Source organism: Emys orbicularis, chromosome 11 (assembly GCF_028017835.1).
Source record: "Emys orbicularis isolate rEmyOrb1 chromosome 11, rEmyOrb1.hap1, whole genome shotgun sequence".
In the NCBI taxonomy this organism is placed as follows: Eukaryota; Metazoa; Chordata; order Testudines; family Emydidae; genus Emys; species Emys orbicularis.
Window position 1 is genome coordinate 74,457,285 of NC_088693.1, and position 12,799 is coordinate 74,470,083.

Sequence of the window (12,799 nt, forward strand, 5' to 3'; positions counted from 1 at the left end):
ATGAGCTCTCTTCTGACTCAGTGGTGAGCTTTGGAAAAGACTTCAGGAGCTGATCTCGTTTGCATGGACACACCCACGCTGCCTACCTAGGTGCTCAGCATGATGGGATTGCTTGCCCAAATGATCACTTGTGGCTAGTATTGGATCCCAAGGGTTATTATCCTTGTTGTGTGAACCGAGGGCAGCAGAACTGTACCTGACATACCCTGATGGAAGGACTCACCCTCAACTGAATGGCACTCGCTAGGCAGGGGACATGGGTTCCAAAGCCCAATGAGTTGAGAGAGTGTGGGGTGGTATCTCTTTAAGGAGACTTCCTATTATCATGATATAATAAAAGGGTTAGTTTAGACTCAATTGGGAGTCTTGTAATATGCTGCAGAGCTGAAATTACTGGTACCTAGGTATAAGTATTAGACCTACTTTAGGATAGTGTCTCTATTGCAAGAGACTGCCCAGTATGCACTAGCTGTGAGGCTCTCCCACTAACAGCTGAAATTGCTGAGAGCTGTGTTAAAGGGGGGGCTCTGAAGATATCTTGGTGAGTGGCTAGCCAGGTGGCTGGTGGAGAGGAATGCCAAGTGACCAGCAGGGTGGCTGGTGGAGAGGTGTGGCATGTGGCCAGCAGGGCAGCTGGTGGAGAGAGTCAGAGCAGAGCCCCGCAGAGAGGCGTGGCAATCAGCCATTGGGGTGACAAGCGAGTGCCAGAGCAGCTCGCTCTGGAGTGTGTAAGGTGCTTCCTTACTCCCCCCTTCCACACAGGGTGGGAGATGAACTCTGCGGATGAACCTCTGAACTCTGGGGCTGCACTGGCCAAGGACAGCAACTGTGAGTGGAGTGCAGAGAAGGGATGGGCACATTAAAGGGACTTTTGGGTTGCTGGGGGAAGTATTGCCTCTTAGAGGTGCCCAGGGGGTGGTGTGTAATTGTCCCAGGTCCCTGGGTGGGGGCTTGAGCTGGTTTTGTGTTGTATTATTGAAAAGGAACCCCTAGATCCTGAACCCGGCCCTTGTTGCTGCTGGCTCCACCTAGCAGAAGGGTTACACCTAGAACTAAGAAGGATGACAGGAAGTCTCACTAAAGCAGGACTAATCCAGTACATTGGAACTGTGGTCACCATAGGGAATGAGAATGTCCCAGTGTGCATGGGGCCATATGGCAGCATCCACAATTCCCAGCCATGTTCCCAGTAACTTGGGTGCTATAGGATAGCTGGCAAGATCTTCCATGAATGTACCATCACAAACATAGTTTGGCAGGGTAATAAGGGAAGAGAGCAACCCCATGCATAAGAATGGGTGAAAATCTTCTGTTCAAACTTTTTTGTTGATGAAAAATTGGCATTTGGACTAAATGAAATTTGTGGTGTCTACTTTCCATGGAAAATTTTAGTTTTGTCAGAAAACCAAGTGCTCGAAAAGAGAAATATTTCATCCAAAACACAAAATATGACAAGTTGGCTTTGTAGCCATAGAGCCTAATGGGAGTTGTAGTTGAGTTTCCTCATGTCCCCATTTCCCTCTATGAGTGGGGCTCTCCAGCCAGACTACATCTCTCAAGATGCACTAGCTTCCCTTTCCAAGAGGGAACCCTGATGCATTATGGGAGATGTCGTCTGACCTGAGAGCCTGGCCTACAGAGGAGAATGGGGGCACCAAAATTAAAACTTCTATGGAGTTACTGAGGCAGTACTCCCTAATTGGAATATTTCTGTTTTGGGACAAAATACTTGAGTTTTAAACTATTTCAGAGTTTAATTATCCATATAGATAGAAAGTTTTTTCTAATATCTAACCTAAATCTACCTGCAGATTAAGTCCATTACTTCTTGTCCTACCATCAATGGGCATGGAGAACAATTGATCACCATCCTCTTTATAACAGCCCTTAACATATTTGAAGACTGTTGTCTGGCCCCCCCTCAGTCTTCTTTTCTCAAGACTAAAATACCAGTTTTCTTAACCTTTCACATAGATCTGCTTCTCTAAACCTTTTTATAATTTTTGTTGTTCTCCTCTGGACTTTCTCCAATTTGTCCACATCTTTCTTAAAGTGTGGTGCCCAAAACTAGACACAATTCTCCAGCAGAGGCCTCATCAATACTCGCCAAGTATAGTGGGAGAATTACCTCCCATGTCTTACATACAACAGTCCTGTTAGTATACCTGTAGTAGTCTCGGCCGAGGTTCGGCCCTCAGCGGGGCTGTGGGGTATCCCACCGCCTCGCTCTGGTCCGCCGTCAGTCCTGGTCCAGCGGTAGTGTGGGACAGCAAACACACGGTTAGGGGCTCAGGCCCTTAAGCAGGGGCTGAGCCAATAGGTCAAAAAAAAAACCCAGGCCCTCAAGCAGGGGCTGAGCCAACAGTTCGGGAACCCAGGCCCCTAAGCAGGGGCTGAGTCAATGGGTTGTAGCAGCCCAGGCCCTAGGTCAGGGCGGGGCAGCAATCAAATAGTCAGTCAGGAACCCAGGCCCTTACGCAGGGGCCGAGTCAATGTTTGTAGCAGCCCAGGCCCTAGGTCAGGGCGGGGCAGCAATCAAATAGTCAGTCGGGACCCCAAGCCCTTAAGCAGGGGCTGAGTCAAGGAGCAAGAGGTCCCAGCCTCTCTAGGCCAGGAGAAAGGGGGAGTCTGCCACCCAAGGAGTGGGTGGCAGGGAGGACGCAGGCCCTCCCACTCCACTGCGTCCCAGCCCGGGGCCCTAGCAGCGGCGGAAACTCGCTGCTGACAGTGGGGATCCTGGCCGCAACACACTGACATAGGCTCTGGCAGTGCTGCAGACAGACTGGGGTCGGCTGCCCCCGGGCTACTTCCACACTCCCCCTCGTAGGGTACCTGGGCCGTACTAGTGTCCTCGGTGCTCTCCACCAGCATCGGTTCCTCCGGGTAGCAGGGCCGGCTCCAGGCACCAGGCAACCAAGCACATGCTTGGGGCGGCACCTGGAAAGGGGCGGCGGGGGGAGCACGGCGCGGCGCTCGGCGGGGGGGGCGGGCGCTCCGGCGGCGCGGCGCTCAGGGGGGGGGTTCCGGCGGCACTCGGCGGGGGGGGCGGGCTCCGGCGGCGCGGCACTCGGCGGGGGGCGGCGCGGGGCGCGGCGCTCGGGGGGGTGGCGTGGCGCTCAGCGCGGGGCGGCGCTTTTTTTTGCTGCTTGGGGCAGCAAAAAAGTTAGAGCCGGCCCTGCCGGGTAGGTAGCAAAGGGTATGTTCAGCTCCTCCTCGGGATAGCAGGAAAGGGGCAGGCTCGGCTCCTCCTTGGGGTAACTGGAAAGGGGCAGGCTTGGCCAGTCCTCCTCAGGGTACCGGGCGAGGGGTAGGCTCGGCTGGCCTGGTGAGTCAGCAGGCCAGTCGCGGCCTGCTGCTGTCTCCCAAGCGGGAGCTCGGCCACAGACGTCTGCTCTCTCCGCCGGCTTGTTCTCCACTGAGCTCTGCAGGCGGGCTTTTATACTTCTGGGTCGGCGCCGTGACCTCTGAGGGGCGGGCGCTGGACCCGGTGGCTCCGCCCACGTTGGTGTTAGGGGAGGTTCGGCCCTCAGTGGGGCTGTGGGGTATCCCACCACCTCGCTACAATACCCGTGAATGATATTAGTCTTTTTCACAACTGTATCACATTGTTGGTTCATATTCAGTTTGAGATCCACTATGACCCCTAGATCTTTTTCAGCAGTACTACTGTCTAACCACTCATTTTCCATTTTATATTTGTGCATTTGATTTATCCTTCCTAAGTGTAGTACTTTGCATTTGACTTTATTGAATTTCATTTTGTTGATTAAAAGCCAATTCTCCAATTTGTCAAGGTCTTTTGAATTCTAATCCTGTTCCCCAAAATGGTTGCAACTTCTCCCAGCTTGGTGTCATCCACAAATTTTATAAGCATACTCATCTTCTCCATTATTCAAGTCATTAAAGAAAATATTGAATAATACCAAACCCAGAACAGACCCTTAGAGGACACTGCTAGATACACTGTCCAAGTTTGACAGCAAACCATTGAAAATTACTCTTTGAGTACGGTTTTTCAACTAGTTCTGCACTTACCTTGTAGTAATTTAATTTAGGTCACGTTTGTTTCCTTATGAGACTGTCATATGGGGCTGTTTCAAAAGCCTTACTAAAGTCAAGATATATTACATCTATAGCTTCTCCCCTAACCACTAGGCCAGTAATCCCGTCAAAGAAGGAAATTAGTTTGTTTTGCATGATTTGTTCTTGACAATTCCATGTTGGCTATTACGTATCACCCTATTATCCTTCAGGTGCTTACAAACTAATTGTTTAATAATTTCTTCCAACATCTTTCTAGGTATCAAAGTAAAGCTGACTGATCTGTAATTTCCCAGGTCCTCTTTGTTCCCTGTTTTAAAGATAGGTACCATATCTCCAGTCCTGTAGAATCTCAACTGTCTCCCATGAGTTCTTGCAGATAATCCTAATGGTTCTGAGATAGCTTCAACTAGTCCCTAAATTACTCAAGGGTGAATTTTATCAGGCCCTGCTGACATGATTACATTTAACTTATCTAAATATTTTTAACCAGTTCTCTCCTTATTCTGGCTTGTGTTTGTTCCCCCTTGTTAATATTAATTATGTTAAGCATCTGGTCACAATAAACCTTTTTGTGAAGATTGAAGCAAAATAGGCATTAAACACCTCAACCTTCTTGATGTCATCAGTTATTAGCTCTCCTTCCCTGCTAAGTAGAAGATCTAAACTTTCCTTTGTCTTTCTCTTGTTCCCAATGTATTTATAGAACCTCTTCTTATTGCCTTGGAGAAACTATCTGGGTTTGTGGCTGTGTGAGCCATGCTAACTGACAATCTACCAGAATTTAATTTTCACCTGGCAGGCATTAAGTTCAGGTCCTGCAGAGTATCTAGGTGGGGCCTGAAACTCTCATCTTGTTATTTATAGTATTGAAAATGAGAAAATGCAAATGGCTGCCTGGGATTTTCCATTAGATTTTCTGCCAGCTTGCTGCAGCTACAACAACCATCTCCCTCATGCATTCATCATGGCTGCAGTGATTCCTCACAAGATCCAGTGGGTTGCAATGGTGCTAGCAGTACTGAGGGCAGAGAGACTCTCTCCTCCTTTGCTCCCATCTCCCTGTGGTGCCCAGCCCAGCACAGAGCTGCTCAGGAGGAGAAGGCAGCAACTACTGGCTGTTCATAGCCTGTATAAGCAAAGCCCTCAGGAGATGTGGTTTTAAGGGGAACAGGTTGGGAGCTTCACTTGGCACCCTATCCCTACCCTTGAAATGCCTACCTCCAGACCCTGTCCCCCTGCGGGGGTGATTCTCAGGTCACTCAAATTTCAGTTTTGATCAAACTTTCCAGAACTGCATAAGCTAGCAACATGTTAATTCATCTCTTGAAATGATTCAAAGCAAAAGCCATTTTAATTGTACATTTCATTAGTACTGGCCATGTATGAATAGTGTCTTTAGCACACTTGAAGGTGGGTCCTGAAATGATTTGCCTTCCTGAAAGTGGGGGTGTTTATGCTAAAATGTCTGAGAACCACTGCCTTAAACACTAGGAGCCAAATTCCTCCCTGGTTGAACTCCACTCAACTCTATCTATCTGTAAACACCACCATGGGCACTTTGATGCAAATACCAGAAATGTTTTCAAGCGTATACTTCTGTGATCATTCATAAGATCAATTTGGCCCTCCCTCTAACAGCTTTAAAATCTCCTCTGGCCATCATTATCTGGAAACAAACTAGATCTAATAATCATTAACTAGATGACATGGAGAACGCAGCAGAAGCCAACAGTTATAAATCTTTGTGTTTGCTCCTGAAATTTGTTTTCTCGTCAAGAAGGAAGGTTTATTCAGGTTTTGAGTTCCAACAGGAAGATGGTGACTGCCCTTCTCCTTCGCTATCAGCATGCTGCATGGACGCTTCTCCTGATGATCGCTGGCTTTTCAGAAGGTGGGAAGCTGGTGGTTCTTCCCATGGATGGAAGCCACTGGCTCAGCATGCGTCAAGTAGTGGAAAACCTCAGTCAGAGAGGACATGAAGTGGTGGTTGTTATACCTCAAGTAAGTTGGCAGTTGGGAATAACAGAGAACTATACAGTGAAAACATATCCAGTAACTTATACAAAGGAAGATCTAGATGTAAACTTACAGACATATATTGATGTTCACCTAGCGGGACAACCATTTCCATTTAATGTTCTATCAATATATAATTCTTCAGTAGCAGTTTTCAGTCTGCTATTCAGTCACTGTAAGAGTTTATTTAACCACAAGGAACTGATGCAATATCTGAAACAAAGTGACTTTGATGCTGTCCTCACAGATCCCATTTCTCTTTGTGGAGCACTAATTGCTAATTATTTTTCACTCCCATCTGTGTTCTTCATGCGAGGATTACCATGCAATTTACATTACAAAGCAAATCGATGTCCAGATCCTCTCTCTTACGTCCCAAGAATTTTTACAATGAACTCAGACTACATGACATTTTCCCAACGATTGAAAAATGTTTTAATTGACTCTGTAGAATTCTTCTATTGCAATGGTTTCTATGCACAGGGTCTAAGCTTTGCCTCTGAGGTTCTGCAAAGAGATGTGACACTGTTGGACCTTCTGAGTTCTACATCCATTTGGCTGATGAGATATGACTTTGTGTTTGAGTATCCCAGACCAGTGATGCCCAACATGGTCTTTATTGGAGGCATAAACTGCGGTGAGAGAAAAGCTCTGCATGAGGTATGGTGTTCTTTTTTACTCTTCACATCAAACATTGACAAATGCAGTGCTTTTAAGTGACATGAATGAAATGTGAGTAAATAGTATATGAACATTTGGTGGCACTGACTGCTTTGGGGGAATTATTTAACTATTCTTTGGCAGAATCTTTCCACCGATTGATATGGAATTCATACTTCTCTTGGCATGGGCACGTAACTTCCATTTAAATTGCTAAGATTTCTCCAAGCATATCAAGGAGAAAAAGGACACAGTCTTTCCGCAAGCTCTAAAACTGAACTATTGTCCTCAGTACAGTCCTGAAATATAGTTCTGGCTTCATTTGTATCATTTCAGGCTTAAAATTCTTCAGTTTAACAAAAGTTTTTAAAAAAATCTTAGAATCTCTTCTGGTTTTTATTCTGTTCTCAAACACCATAACATTGTTTTGGTCACATGTATGCATCATATGTTTCCCATCATAGAATATCCATGTTACTTTGTAGATCACAATGAGAGCCAAATGTCAATTTGAGTTAGAAGATAATTAGCCTGGAAGAATGGATTTTTAGAGATATACAGATGAGCAAAGTTCAGTTAAGATTACATTTTTATTCTTTGTGTTTCCTTTAACAGACAATTTTTCTGATGTTTGTTCTGCAGTATTTTTTAAAACCCTGAATAATTTTTGCATGCTACTATGTAACTTGTAGAACAGTAGGTGGAATTGGGCATCTGTTCTCTGACACAATGCAATAGGAAATTTATTGCATTTCCAGATGCCCTTTAGTGTCTGGTAAAGTTACTGAAATACTTTATAGAGACAATGTGGGGAAGATAATATCTTTTACTGGCCCAACTTCTGTTGGTGAGAGAGACAAGCTATCAAGCTTACACAGAGCTCTTCTTGAGGTCTGGGAAAAGTGCTCAGAGCATCCGTCTAAATACAAAGTAGAACAGATTGTTTTGCATAAGCACCTTTCCCAGACCTGAAGAAGAGCTCTCAGAAGATTGGTCTTTCTCACCAACAGAAGTTGATCCAATAAAATATATTACTTCACCTACCTTCTGTCTCTAATATTCTGGGACCAACACAGCTACAAGAACACTGCATACATGAAATACTTTATAATAGTGATCTGATTTGTTACCTTGAATTACAATCTCTTTGGGGCCAATGTGTGTCTCTAAACTTTTCTAACCCTTTTCTTTTCACATGCAATATTTAGTCATTTAGGACTTGATGCAAAAGATCACTGAAGTCACTGAGATTCTTTCCATTGACTTTAATGGCCTTTGAATCAGACTCATAAGAGATGCATCTTACTGTACTTCTGGCGCTTCACCTTCTTAGGGCAGAGTATGAGGATTTTTGAACTTGGGGTTTGCATATTTAGAATGGATATAATTCCTTTTTACTGAATGACCCCAGTCCTGATCTTAGAAAGTCTTCAGCTTTTTTTTAAATGCCTTTCAATATTTTATTTGAATTTGTTTATTTATTTTTATGAATAAGACCCACAGAGATTAATACAGTCAAAGTGCACATATAATAAAAGGGAAAATTAAACTCTGACAAGACAAAAGCTAATGTGGTAGAGTCACTATAAATTTACTGGGAGCCACTTAAATCAATCCTAAGGGGCCACATTATAAGATAGTCACATAAAAATCATGTACAAAAACAAGGAGAAACAGATTGAAAACTTCATCAGTTTATTGTATTCTCTTCACCAATGTAAATATATATATATATATATGCTGGAGAGAAGAGTAAGCATTACTTTAAATAATAGTAGACACAAATATAGTCAATGACTCTTGAAAAGGCAGAAAAAACATTAAAATATCTTAAAGCAAGAACAAAGGAATAGGCAATAAAACAGGAAAGCTCCTGTTTTGGCAACTTGAGAAGGAAGAAACTCAAAATGCAATTAAGGAGCTGTTGGATGAACCTGGGAAATTAATAACAGGTCCACACTGGTCAAATTCCTATATCAAGGCCTATGTTTGTAAAATAAAAGTCTGGCTAGAGATAGTAAGCATCTCTATTGCTACTTCTTGCATACCCATGTCAATGAAGAAGTTTAAAAGAAAGACAAGGGCCAAATCCTCAGCTGGGATAAATCAGCATAGCGTCATTGACTTCAACTGAGCAATGCAGATTTACATCAGCTGAGAATTTGGCCCATACATTAAGATGCATGAATAGACAAATCTTAAAGTACAAGATATATTTTATACTTTGGAAATGATAATATACCACAGTTCTTGCGGAACAGCTTAGTGTTCAAAGCCAAATTGCAAAATTTCTGCAAACACTTACAGTGAAGCTATAAGACACAGAAAGAAGAATAAAGATGACAAGTTTCAATTCCCTCCCATGCATCTTCATTTTGTGCACCATCATAACGGTTTTGTTTTGTTTTGTAAAACTGGTTTTAAAGGATTTTGTCTCACTGTGTGAATTGTTATATTTTAAAAGCAAACTGGAAAACAAATTCTGTCACATGCAACCATAAAGTCTCCCAGCATGGGTCATGAGCTGGGTTTGAATGCTGGATCTTAGGATCTTTCATACAGACCTCCACCACTTGAGCTACAGGAGCAAATATTCTCCTTTATGTGGACACGTCATTAAAGGACTTAGCTGCATAACCTACTGACAAAGTCATGTGCTAGAGATTAATAGAATGTTAGAGATCAGGAAATCTGGTTTCTCTTCCTAGCTTTAATGATAAGAGGTAGGATAGCCAAAGGACATAGATTTGGCACATTCATTTTGCAAGGTAATGTGGCTGAGTAGCTAAGACTTGGATCTACCGTACGAGAGACCTGGGTTTCTTTGCTAGAAGTGCTCTTGTGCAACTTCTTAGTTCTCTTATTTGTAAATGGTGTGTGTTTGTGTGTGCAGTGAGGTGCTAAGTAGGGTGACCAGACAGCAAATGTGAAAAATCGGGACAGGGGGTGGGGGGTAATAGGAGCCTATATAAGAAAAAGACCCAAAAATCGGGACTGTCCCTATAAAATCGGGACATCTGGTCACCCTAGTTCTAAGTCTTGACTACCATCTAGGGCTAGGGTATGAAGCCTTGGTCAGTAAATAAGGCCTATGAAGTGCACAGAAATATGAACAGCAGTCAGAACAACAGAGAGCAGGATTCATGAATTCTGAGCTGTCTGCATAGTGCATCCCCATGCATTGAAGAGTTTCTTTCTGTCCCTGAAGAACATTGCCTGCTTTTGCAGTGCAGCAGAACAGGCAGCCTATTCCTGCTGAAATGCAAAATGTTCCTTAAAATCCAGTATGTCCCCAGACAGCGCTTCCTAGCCACTGGATTAGCATAAGCATGGCCACATATGTGGGACATTCCAAAATCTCCCCCCATACCAGGGACACTGCACTAGCTCCCCCCATTCCCAGGGCCGGCGCAACTCATTAGGCAACCTAGGCGGTCGCCTAGGGCGATAACATTTGGGGGGCGGTGACCGCGGCGGCCGGATCTTCGGCCGCCCCGGTCGTCGTTGGTATTTTGGGGCTGGGACCTTCCACCGCCTCTGTGGAGGGCGGCATTTCGGGGGAGGGACCTTCCGCCGCCTCTGTTGGGGACGGCATTTTGGGGGCGGGACCTTCTGCCGCCTAGGGCGGCAAAAAAGCTGGCGGCGCTCCTGCCCATTCCACTATTTCCCCCTATTGAGAACCAGCATGAAGCCTCCTGTTATCACACACCTGGTTTAAAGAGGCCACTAGATGTGCCTTTTTCGCTTGTACCTATTGCACTGCCTATTTTGTAAACCATGTGGTACAAATAGCTTTGCATGATCTTTTCATGTTTGGGTGATAATTTGGTTATAGATGTGATATATTGAAAACTGTGTTAAAATTACAGCCTCTCACTTTAATGTAAGGGGTTTCCTGGCCCTGCTTGCAGGCTAGGGGGCTCTGTAGGAAAGCATGTGATCTGGGTCTTCAACTGTTGGCCTGCAAAGAGCCAGCCTACAGCAAGGTGGGTGAGTTGCGCCTCTCTGCCTTAGGGAGCAGACTGCTTTGTCTCTCTGTTTTTGTTCTTGTGTATAAGAGTTCTGGATTCTAATAAATAAAGTAGTGTTATGTTGCAACCTTCCAGAAATATAAAAACACAAAATACTCTAACTATTCTGTGTGTGTGCCATGTGGGTGACCAGATAGCGAGTGAGAAAAATCGTGACGGGAGGGGGGGTGTAATAGGCATCTATATAAGAAAAAGCCCAGAGTATTGGGATGTCTTTATAAAATCAGGACTCTGGTCACCCTAGTGTCATGAACATAACAATAGGATTATAATTTAATAATTGTTCATGAACTCCAGAGTTCTTCAAATATCGGTTCTTATGAGCCCAACCCTAATACAAATAGAGGGTTAAAAAATCCAGGGAACTCCCTGAAATGATGCAGGGAGAAAACAGTTCTTCTAGTCTCATGTAAAACCTTCTGCAGATGCGCCATGGGCCTGGGGCTCCATGGACCTGGTATGGCTAGGCAGGGAGCAGGCAGAGCTTGATGAGAGAACATAATTCTCCTTTAAACCTGCAGGGATATTCAGGTACATGATAATGCTGAAGGTATGCATTGTATACTGCTTCCCACTCTGTGCTGTGAATAGGGTGGCAATGCCATTCACCCAGAAGGCCTGCCCCCACATGTGACCCCTTCCCCATTGTGCATACAAAGTCACACTGATGTGGGGAGGATGGTGCGCTCTTCAAAATGGCATCCCCAGTTCATGATACAGGAGAAACCCAGGTCTAGTTTAATCTCAGCACTGGACAGGAGACAAATCTTAGAAAAGAAGGACTGTCCGGCTTAGAAATGAACAAATGACCTGCCTAGCTATGATACCCCTTCCTTGAGGTCTTTTGTAGCAACCATTGGTAAGAAGGTATGTGGGAGCTATGTTGCCAGGTTGGAGGCTGGCCTGAGGAATTGTATATAGAAACAGGCTCCAAGCAAAATGCACACAGAAATCATGTATATCTCTGGACGCCTTCAAATCTGGAGGGCCATGACTCCTGTTAGATCTGTCGGGCCCAAGTAAGGTGATCTCACAGACAACAGCTCCAGAAACTGACAATCCTAGCATTTTTCAGCCCTTCCATTGTTTCCTGAGTATGGCACAATCCACTTCATTGTTAGTGTAAGGGGACTGTTGCCCCCTTACTAACATTCAGTGGGGGTGTTTTGGTTGGCTAGCTCCCAGCACTAAAAGGGGAAGGGTCGATGGCAAATCAGGAGCCTGAGACTGACAGTCCCCAGGAACAATGGGGAGAGGCCAATGCTCCAGATCAGCCTGATTGACAGGGCGGGCAGACTAATCAGCATGACAGGAGGCCAGGGTGGGTCCCGTCCTCCATGTGAGCTGGAATTGCCTGGATCAGACTGAGTGGGGCCGAGCTAAGGAGAAAGCAGGGGCCCAAGCTGAGCTGGAGAGCAGAACCGTGCCAGATCCAGAGGGGCCAGAGGCGCAGCCACAGAGCCAGAGACACAGCCCAGGGAGAGCAGATCGTGTGCTGGGAGCAGAGCCGCAGCCACAGAGCCAGAGACGCAGCCCAGGGAGAGCAGATCCTGAGCTGGGAGCAGAGCCGCAGCCACAGAGCCAGAGACGCAGCCCAGGGAGAGCAGATCATGTGCTGGGAGCAGAGCTGCAGCCACAGAGCCAGGTGTGGTGAGCAAGTGGGGCCAGCCAAGGGGGGACCTTGGGCAAAGGGCCCAGCACAGAAAGACACCCCCAGACAAGGGCCCTTGCAGGCCAGACCGGGAGGGGGACCTTAACCTGACGGGGGGCTGACGCTGGGAAGAAGGGTCCCACCACTCAAAGCCCGGAGGTGTGTGGCCACCACCATTGCAAGTGTCCAACCCGCAGCATACTTGCAGCACAGCCAGGGCCTGAGACGGAAATCTGGGACCTACAAGGAACAGACTGTGAAGTGCCCTGATGTCCAGAGACACTGTTTGTGATGTTCCCTGCCACAAAGCAGGGTGATGTGTTTTCCTTTAACCTTTCCCATTTTTCCTTATTCTTTTCTTTAGATTAATTGTTAATTAAACAACTTGTATTTGTTT

At 45.6% G+C, this 12,799-nt stretch overlaps 1 protein-coding gene across 1 annotated transcript in view; it reads left to right on the forward strand.

The window, feature by feature from the left end:
• The first annotated feature begins 1,155 nt into the window (after window positions 1-1,155).
• Window positions 1,156-12,799, forward strand: part of LOC135885341 (UDP-glucuronosyltransferase 1A8-like) — a 41,538-nt gene continuing 29,894 nt past the window's right edge. The window contains exons 1-3 of the mRNA XM_065413014.1: window positions 1,156-1,189; window positions 3,531-3,540; window positions 5,907-6,720. Coding sequence (XP_065269086.1) covers window positions 1,156-1,189; window positions 3,531-3,540; window positions 5,907-6,720 — 858 coding nt within the window. The remainder of the gene's footprint in view (window positions 1,190-3,530; window positions 3,541-5,906; window positions 6,721-12,799) is intronic.